The sequence below is a fragment of the Barbus barbus genome (assembly GCF_936440315.1).
Source record: "Barbus barbus genome assembly, chromosome: 34".
In the NCBI taxonomy this organism is placed as follows: domain Eukaryota; kingdom Metazoa; phylum Chordata; class Actinopteri; order Cypriniformes; family Cyprinidae; genus Barbus; species Barbus barbus.
The window spans coordinates 21,587,621-21,597,748 of NC_136762.1; the positions used below are offsets into that span (position 1 = coordinate 21,587,621).

Genomic DNA, 10,128 nt, shown 5'->3' on the forward strand with positions numbered 1-10,128 from the left:
TTCTTCCTACCTCAATATCACCATGACATCCAAGTCCAATTTAGAACAAAACATAAAAAATACACCCAAGATAAACAATATACCTCCCTTTCTGCCAACCAGCCACACTGTGTAAACCGTAATTATCAAGTCTGTGACAGATGCCCATTGGAGCAGCATACACACTATTAGCCAGATTGAAGCTGAGCATATTTTTTCGAAATGAGACAGATTTTATCATTAAACGCCCAGAACTAAAGTCCAAAACTCATATGTTATGAGGATACAGAAGTAACTTTGTCTATCTGCTTGTCTTTTGAGCTTAAAGTTACAGTGAGGCTCTATAGTAGCACATCTGTCTCTTTGTCAACATCCCCAATTACAGCAACACTGATCACTCCCCATGAGCCCCTCTTAACCTCAATCTTTCAGCAGTTCAAAGTTTCCAGTAGTAAACCTCAGAAGTAACATCTTATACAGGCTCTACAAAGAACCAACGCAGAGGCAGTTTCAGTCAAATTAACCAATTATAGCTTCCTCGCTTCAAACAAAAATAAGGGAGAGCAATTGTAGATTGTGCCATGTGCGTACATCAAACTTCTTTTCGGATCTTCTGATCCTTCTCGCCCTTCAAGTTCACACCGCCGTTTTCAAAGCACAACAGAGACGGTCTCTACACGCCTAATTCTGCAGGAAACTGTCAATTTAGCCTATACAAAAAACCGCAAAAAGTCACGTAATGCAAGAAACAAAGGTGGAAACGCTAATCCACCGCTCCCAGGGTTCAGCTTATATTTTCCAATTGCTCAACATGCGTGCCGAGCCCCCATAACAGGCATTAACACATGGGAACATTATCAGTTATATAGCTCCAAGGGAAAAAAATCTGATGGATGGCACCAGCTTAATCATGCATTTAAAAAAAAATTAAATAAATTCACTGCCTCTAAGAAAATCGTTCCGTCATTCATTTTTCACCTCAGAGAACATTGTGTGTCTTTCTTTTTTGAAAACCTTCATTATCATGACATTTTTTTTAAATAATGGTGAGGGGTCTCGAAAGACAAGATGTATTGGTCTTTAATGACAATGCAGGAAGAAACTGAGCAGGTGATATTTTATGAAAGCTTGGGGTCAGTAAGTTTTTTTTTTTTCAGAAATGGATATTTTTATTCAGGAATAATGCATTCAATTGATTAAAAGTGATAGTCAAATATTTAAAATGCTGCAAACTATTTCGGTTTCAAATAAATGCTGTTTGAACCATCAAAGAATTCTTTAAAAAAGTATCACAGTTTCCACAAATATATATATTATTTTCAATTACAGTGTATAAGGGTGTTTCATTAAATACATGGACTTCGTCAAAGAAGCTGATTTTCATTAAATCTAACAAATGCTATCTATATACACTTTATCGTTTTACCTTTGTTCCAGCCTCAGACTTTTGTAAGATGTGAAAATACGACATAAAAAAATACTGTTTAAAACTTGATAATATAAGCAAAGTGAAATAAATATTATTCACTTAAATCATTTTGTATGATTTTTTTTATTATTAAAAAAATGGTATCATTATAATTATGAGAGGTGAATACTACTACTATTAATAACAATAATAATAATAATAATTCATTTATTATAATAATAACTTTAGCTATACCATCCTGTCCTAATAGTTGTGGTCTTTTAAGAGTTTTTTCTTACCCAAAACAGAATATGGTATATTAAAACAAGAAGTACACAGAGAAAGATCCAGTCCCAGAAATGTCCCCTTTAATCGAACCACCCTTTCCGGTAGTTGAACCCTTAACTTTCAGATTTCTATTACAGATATTAAACCACTATGCCACCCCATCACCTACAAATACACACCCATGAAAAAATCGATTAAGTATGTCATTAAGATGAGGCTTAGATTGTAAACAAATTTAGATATGACTCACAGCCATTTCGAGCTGGTGAGCGTCCATTTATTTGCGTTCGATTTACACTAATGACCCGAACTTTGAATAGCGCGTATTATGTTACCATGTGATGTGGCTGTAGCTGAAAATATCCTGCTGATCAATGCAAACTCAGCTTTCCCTGTCGCCCATGCTGAACCGAATCACACACACTGAACATGAATTGTTCACAGATAGACAAAAGTGAGACTGCTTACTGGTGTTTAAAATCTTAAAAGCTCTAGGCCCATTCATTGTAATTGTGCAGAAAAGGGCGACTGGCACATTCTTCAAAATATCTCTTTTTGTGGTCTATGCTAAAAAGTGACGTAAGGGCATGTTTTGGCTGAACTAACTCCATAAAAATTACCGCACTTGAAATCTCCAGTGAGGTCCATTGCTTGTAGCACTCGCAAATATCCATAAAGCTCAGCCAGTGAAGGGTCTGTGGGCTCTGACACATTTTGCACGTTGCCCCAAGCAGCCCTTATGTCTAGAATAGGTTCAGCTCGCTGCTAAAACATCAGCCTATGCCCGATCAAAATGACTCCGCAATGGGTCTGACCGTGCCTGAGGAAATCTGCTTAGACACGAGGGTCAGTATAAGCAGGTTGTACAAACACACACACACACACACAATTGACAATCTATCTGCCTAAGATCCATGCTACACGATAATGGATTATGCTATATCTAAATGAATGTAACGTTGGCGAGATAAACAACACCAGTTTGAATGTTAACAGCGGAAAATGAAAGCTAATTGCTAAATGAATCGGAGTGATTCTGAAATTCTCTTTATGTACCAAGACGCTCCTCTGATATTTTTAATCTAATGAGCTCTAAAAGCAACTGCAACATGAAATAAATTAAACATTAAAACATTATTTATTTATTTACTTTAATCTCAATGTGATCTAATGCATTACAACGGCTTTGCTTTCCCAGTTGGTGCAAGGATCAGTAGAAAATAGAAGAAATGGGTGTTATTTCACTTGCATAAAAGTATTGTGACGGTATAAGAGGGTACTTTGATAGTGAATAATTACAATATTCAAATACCAAAATATTACCAGTGCTATTGAAAATGTTTTTTTTTTCTTAATTAAATAATGCTGAAATAAAATATAAACATTAGATACTTTTTTTTTTAACATTAAGTTTTTTTTTTTCTAAGTACTACAATTGCCATCACTAAAACTGAAATAAAAATAAACTAAAACTAAATAGAAGTATTTAAAATAAATTAAAACTAATAAAAAAATGACAAAAGCACATAGCAAAAATTACAAAAAAATAAAAATAAATAAATAAATAAAAATAAATAAATAAATAAAAATATAAAAATAAATAAATAAATAAAAATATAAAAATAAATAAAAATATAAAAATAAATAAAAATATAAAAATAAATAAATAAATAAATAAATAAATAAATAAATAAAAATATAAAAATAAATAAATAAATAAAAATATAAAAATAAATAAAAATAAATAAATAAATAAATATAAATATATATATATATAAAAAAAAACAATTATTCCAAATAATACAAAAATAACTATTACATCACCAAAAACCTAAAAATGTACATTTCAATTTATGTTAGTCTACATATAAAGCTATAAAACACAGGTAGGTCGGATAACTCGGTAGGTTTCAGTTAGCTAGCACATTATTAAACATGAGCTCAAAAACAGTGAACACAGTTGGAGTTTCTGCTTGAATTAACCAAATAAAGCAATTTTGAATTATGTCTGCTTTACAACAGTCAAACAGATGCCTAAAGCTGCGAATAAAGATATACACGGAGGGCATTTTCTTTTTCACAGTCATCAAATCCAGTTTAATGCGCATTTGGGTTAGCCTCACTTCAGCGTTTCACAACGTTCAGACAGACATATTCCATTTTCCTTTTAAGTCCTTCACTAATGTCTATGCATAAAATGCAATGCAGCACAGAAGAACACCTCTGCCATTTTAAATAAGAATCTAATAGCTAAAATGATGCAGTCATCAATGCAAAACAGACTATTTGTAGGCTTTCAGGGAGACTGTGGAGCAAAAGGCAATTAGTGTTTCGCTGCCGGGCCCTTGATGTGTGATTTCTAAAGGCTGTTAGAGGCACTATCAGAGTTTGGCAGTGAATATGCATAAGGTACATTGTAAACGAGAGCGTGATTAAGGCTTAACTAGGCTGCGGATATAAAGAGTGCCAAACTCAAGGCTTTAAATACTAATAAACCTTGAAGAAAGATCACATTTCGCTCTCAAAAGTCAAGGCTTGTGATAGAGATACAGAGGAGGATATCCACAAAATGGTTTAGGTCCAAACAACAAAAAATGTTGCCAGGTGGTCAAAAGAGCCCAATTGTCTATGATACTCTAGATATGGGATTTTTTATTTTTTTGTCCACTTTATCATCTTCCAAGCAAAATATGAATATCAAATTGCATCGAAAAGTAAAAGCAAGAGTCTCCTCAAACCACATGATTTGAGATATATTTCTTGAATGGGAAAAGCTATGTGACAAAATGTAATACTGATTATGAGTAATAGCAACAGGGATTGCTGTAAATAAAATAAAAATAATTATTAGAAAATATTTAATATACACCAAACAAAAAGACATTTGCTACAAATATACTGCCTTTCTATTAAAACAGTGGCGGAATACAGAATTCTTGATTTATTTATTTTTTTCAAATACCTCTGAAGTCTGCTAATCAGAACAACTGAAAGGCCATTCATGAAATATCACTTAACTGTAGTTTTTCAAAAGGTCAATTGTATTATTCAACTTAAAGAGGTGTGTATCCTGGTTCAATAAATGTTGAAATTCTCAGCACATGAAATAAACCGCAAACATTTGCATTCCCAATAGGAAGCTCTTACTTTATAACAGACTCAATATTTCATGCTGAGATTTCCCATATATCCCTGCAGTTCTCGGAGCGGTTCCTCTAGCGTAATCAGGCCCTGCTCTTGACAAGTTTTACTGTGACACTGTCTCAGTACAGCGTGACCTTCTATGCAAGCAAAGACACTCATTGGGCCCTTGGGGACCATTTGGAAGCACCGAGCTTGAGGAGGATGGATTCAGGATGGCTGCCTGCTCTGTTTGGGCCACTAATCTCATCAGAAAGCATCTGACCTCTACTAGCTCCGCCGTATAGACATGCCTTGGAGATTATTGCTGAAAAATGCAAAATACATTCATTTTATTGCAGTTACATATAGATAATAACCAGCTCTTACCTGAAGTAATGTAGTTCAGTGATGAATTATGTTTATTATCATAAACAATTTATGAAAATAAAAAATACATAAAAAAAAATGAGTGCTACAATTTGCTGTTTGTTTTTTTTAATCAGACTCTGTGCTGAAGAATGGGGTAAAAACACTGTAAAACATGGCTTCTCATAGCCTATTGCTTAATGTAAGAGACGGGATCATAGTTTGGCACTGGCCAATCAAAATGAAGCAAGGATTTCATGCATCATACTATAATCACTGTATTAATAATAAATTAATCTCTATTCACAGCAGAAATATTGTGCTTAATCCATCTGTAAATAAAAATGGAGTATTGAATCAAATCCAAATTTGTATAAGAAAGGCCACCAGATAAAGAAAAGAAAAATATTGGAAGTGTCAAAGACATGGCCAAACAGAAAGTGCATACGCTTCAATATGAAGGTTTGTTATATTTATTTATTTGACTTTGAATCTGGCAACTTGTCTTCTAGAGTCATTTACACAAATTTAAATGAAAGAAAGCAAGAAAAATTATTTATAACAATGGTTTTGTTTTTAATACTGACATTGTTTTGAGCTGAATATGAAGGGATGGAAAAATACCATCACTCTTAAAGTTCTGTATAGCACTTGGAGGTTAGTGATAAACAGAAAACACAGAATTCGAATTATCATAGTATTACATAGCTTATTTCCATAAATCAGCATTCATGAGATTGTTTTTTTCAACAGCCGAACTAAAACGTCACAAAATCCGCCTCTCCAAACCACACTTGATTTCCATATAAAAGGGGCATCACACATTGAATTAACGTGGTGCTAAACTGGAGACGTCCCTTTGTGCCTGGTGCCATAATACTGCTCTCAGCCGAACTGTGAAGAGAGCGTACAGACATTTGAACTCACCGTTTTCTGTATTTTCATGCTCGGTGTCAGTAAGGGTGAGGTTGGAGTTGGCTCTGCTGGAAAGGCAGGAGCTGCGGCTGGATTTGGTGTTGCTACGGCCCCAGAGTCGGACGGCGTGCTCAGGGGACATGATGCCGTCCGTTTCTGTGTCAGCGTCTGATCCCACGCTCACCGAGTAGTCACGGTGGGGAAGGCCCATTTCTGTCCTATATGCTGCCATATGGGGCGGCATGGGATCTCCAAAAGCCATGTCTCTGAGAGAGAAGTCCGTCTCTGATACAACACACAAGGACACAATGAGAGAAAACACAATCTGTGTCATGCATACAAGAAAAGACTGCAACAGTAGGGGTCTGGAACAAAAATCATATTTTTCTCCATCTCGTTTAATTAATTAATTTTTAAACAATATCGTATTTAAAAAACACTATCATAAGCTCCGAGATTGTCAAGCGATGATAAAAATCATTAATAATAATAAACAATTATTGTTTTTAGTTATTATTATTATTAATAATATTAAAAAGACAATATAAACAGTTACAACAGAACATCTTTAACAGAGCATCTGCTCTCATACAGTATATGACTCAGTATACGCAATATGTGAAACTAGCCAACATTTAATTAATTTGGAAAGCCTAACGAGAACTTTATATTCAAAATGGAGCACTCAAACTCAAAACCTCAGTAAACATCACATTCAGAGTGCGCTCGTGTCTGGTGAAGGCCAAAGGTACGAGAAAGAGAAAGCCGTTTAGATGAAGCTAACGGCAAATTATAGATTTATGCCTGAGAGCGAGCGCAATAATAGTTAGTGTGGCTGAGAGCAACAATGCATTTAGTATTCATGGAGGGGAAGTGGATATCTTTTCAGGTCACCATCAGCTGGACACATTAGAAGGTCATAAAATACATCAGCGAATCAGCATTCAAGGTACCCCCCTCTCATTAAAGTCCCAGCACGCTAATGGCAAAGCTACAACACCGCATTCAGCTTTCCTTTTATCTCTCCGGTTTTAGATACTGCTTTTTCCGAACGGCTGGAATATATTAGCGACGGATCAAATCGTCACTGGCAGTCTCTCTTAATTGCTCGAATGCAATCAGTCTCTCGAGTGTATCTGAAAGATGTGCTGCGGATCTCGAGTCTGCAAGATGAGCTCCCCCAAAGTGTATGATAGTTTGTCTCATGTTAACAAGTACATGTAATAGATATGTGCTTTAATATGAAGTAGGCAAGTAAAATGATCAAGGGTGCAGCGTTCCACACTTCAAAAGAAACTAATAAACACACGGGTCATGAATCAGGGATGATTACGATTTAATTGCATTCTTGCCATCAAAAGTATTAATACACTTCATTTAGGAGAATCATCATGCTGAAAAATCTTTCATATTTTCTTGGTATATTTTATAATCTCATTTTTTACACTATTTTTTTTAAGCAGCAGTCAAATATTATGCAATATTAGGCACCAAATTTAAGCTCTAATGCCAAATATTGGTTTGTGAAGACACGAATCTTAAATCCAAACAAAAGATTGTTGTTCGCTTCACTTTTTACTCTAGGGATGCAGACTCATCAGGGGTGGAAAAATGTGATTCAAGTCCCTCAGCGGAGTCTGGAGGCAAAATTGAAAAATATCAGCTTTAATGTCAATTTATAGTCAGTTTTAGAACAAGGATATGGGGGGGGGGGGGGGTAAGCTCAGCATAGTTTTGTTTGTTTTAACAGAGTAAAAAACATTTAAAATCTTTACTTCAGTTGTTTCCGTCTACATTTGTTTTTATGGCACCCATTAAATATGACTACACATTAATAATAATAATAATAATAGTAATTATTATTGTTATTAAATTATTACAAATTATTTGTATCAAAATATTTTTATTTTAAATTGGGGGAAAAATACAAATCAGTGTAGAAACATTAAATATATTAAATAATTATATATACTATAGTAACACTATTATACTGTAAATCTGAAAAAAAACTAAATTAAACAAATGAATTCATACTATTTAATAACAACAACAATAATAATAATAATATATATACAGTATATTATTATAATATAACAAAAATCAAACAAATAAATAAAGAAATGTTATATATACACTATATAATATGAAATACCGTAATATATATATTAATAATAATAATATTGTATACTAAAATCTGGAAAAAGTACAAATAAATAATCAAATTAATTAGTATTATATAATAATAATAATAATAATAATAATGATTAATTTAAATATTTTATATTATACCACATAAAATAAATATAATTGTTTTAAATAATATTAAATTAATATTGAGTTATAGTACTTTTACCACCACTAACAACAACAATAATAATAATAATAATAATAATAATAATAATAATAATAATAATAATAATAATAATTAGGGATGGACCGAAATGAAAATTCTTGGCCAAAGCCGAACACTGTTTTTCGCACCCCCCACTCTTTTTTCGCACTCTTTATTTTAGGGTCTCTTAACTAGTTGCTTATTAGCATGCACATTACTAGAATATTAGCCATTTATTAGTAGTAATTAAGCAAATATTAATGCCTTATTCTACATCCCTAATCCTACCCAAAACCTAAACTTAACAACTACCTTACTAACTATTAATAAGCATTCTCATTATGAATTTGGGAAGATGTTTTTTTTGCACGTATCACATTGTCACGTCTTTTATTAAAATGTTACGGAGCAAACGACAAGTAACTGTGTTTTAGCTCAGATTTTCCTCGCGCTTTGGACTTTGAACCCTGGCGCCGCGAGCTCGTGCAGCGCTGTTTGAATACATGCAATTTGTGTGTGTATTTAGAAAATATTTGCATCTTTCTCTGACAGTTTTAAATGCTTTCACACTGCAGACGTGTTTGCTGCATTAATGCGCGCCTCCATTTGATCGTGCCATGTCATTGTTTTCACTTATTCGGCCGAACAATTTCGGTTGCTGAACATTCGGTGCATCCCTAATAATAATAATAATTTTATGGTACTTTTTTGGGAGTTTGAAAGCCCCTGGTTACCAATAATTGATGTATGTAAAAGAGCAACATGGCCATAATTATGCATTAGTGTTCCTCGGAAAAACATAACGGCATTTAGTTTGGAATGACATGAGGGTTAGTCTTTTCATGCACAGAATGGATTTTGTGTCTGTCTGCTGTAGCCTATAACAGATATGAAAAATGCAGACTTCTGGCTGAAGGTAAATTCTGTGGAGACATGCAGCAATCAGAAATGCATTATACTTTAATAGGCAAATTATAATGTCATCAATAACGGTTCACTTCTGCAAATTTGGCCAGATTGCTTTCACAGTAAATGCAAACCATACTGAATTCCATGCAAAACCGTAACCCACGCAGACTTGAGCGCAATTCTACCCAAGTCTGAAAAAGCACCAACTAAAATCAGTAAATTCTCCAATTCGAATTGCATTCAGCAGCACTAGTTGCACAGAAATTACACATTACTGTTTTATCAATAAGACCTGACATGTGAAATCTCGTCCCGCTCACCTTGCCTGCTGAACTCATCAGCTTCATGGTGCACCACATCTTTGACCCGGCTGCCATAGGCCAATCTGGAGTCCTGGTCAAAAGCTTTGAGGGTCTCACTGGAGCTGTAGGACTTGGGGTTGAGCTTGCCATCCTCGCTATCAGCTGAGGAGCTGGTGTACCGGCGCTCCGTGTCCCGCCTTGAGGTCAGGGAGCGGTAGGGTCTGCGTTCTTTCACTTCCATGGCAACCTTTTCTCTTTTCTCAACATCAAAGGGAGGAAAGAAGCCAGTTCAGTCTGTATGATTCTGCAAGACGACACAGATTACAGACAAAAAAAAGACATGGTTAGCATGAATTCTGCCTTTTGTAATCTGTTTTTTAAGATAACCCTACAATTAAAACTTAAACATCACTACAGATCAAAAGTTTGGGATCTGTCATTTTTTATAATCTCTTATGTTTTACAAATTTTCAGCATCATTACTCCAGTCTTCAGTGTCGCATGAT

General features: G+C 34.3%; 1 protein-coding gene across 2 annotated transcripts in view; it reads right to left on the bottom strand.

Annotated features, from left to right (window-relative positions):
• The window catches only part of LOC306854394 (teneurin-4-like), a gene marked incomplete at its 5' end in the record, with an annotated part of 168,383 nt that extends 158,520 nt beyond the window's left edge, over positions 1 to 9,863 (bottom strand). For both annotated transcript variants that reach the window (XM_079392352.1, XM_079392351.1), the window contains 2 exons: positions 6,092 to 6,364; positions 9,641 to 9,863. In XM_079392352.1, the coding sequence (XP_079248478.1) occupies positions 6,092 to 6,364; positions 9,641 to 9,863 (496 nt within the window). The remainder of the gene's footprint in view (positions 1 to 6,091; positions 6,365 to 9,640) is intronic.
• Positions 9,864 to 10,128: the final 265 nt, after the last annotated feature.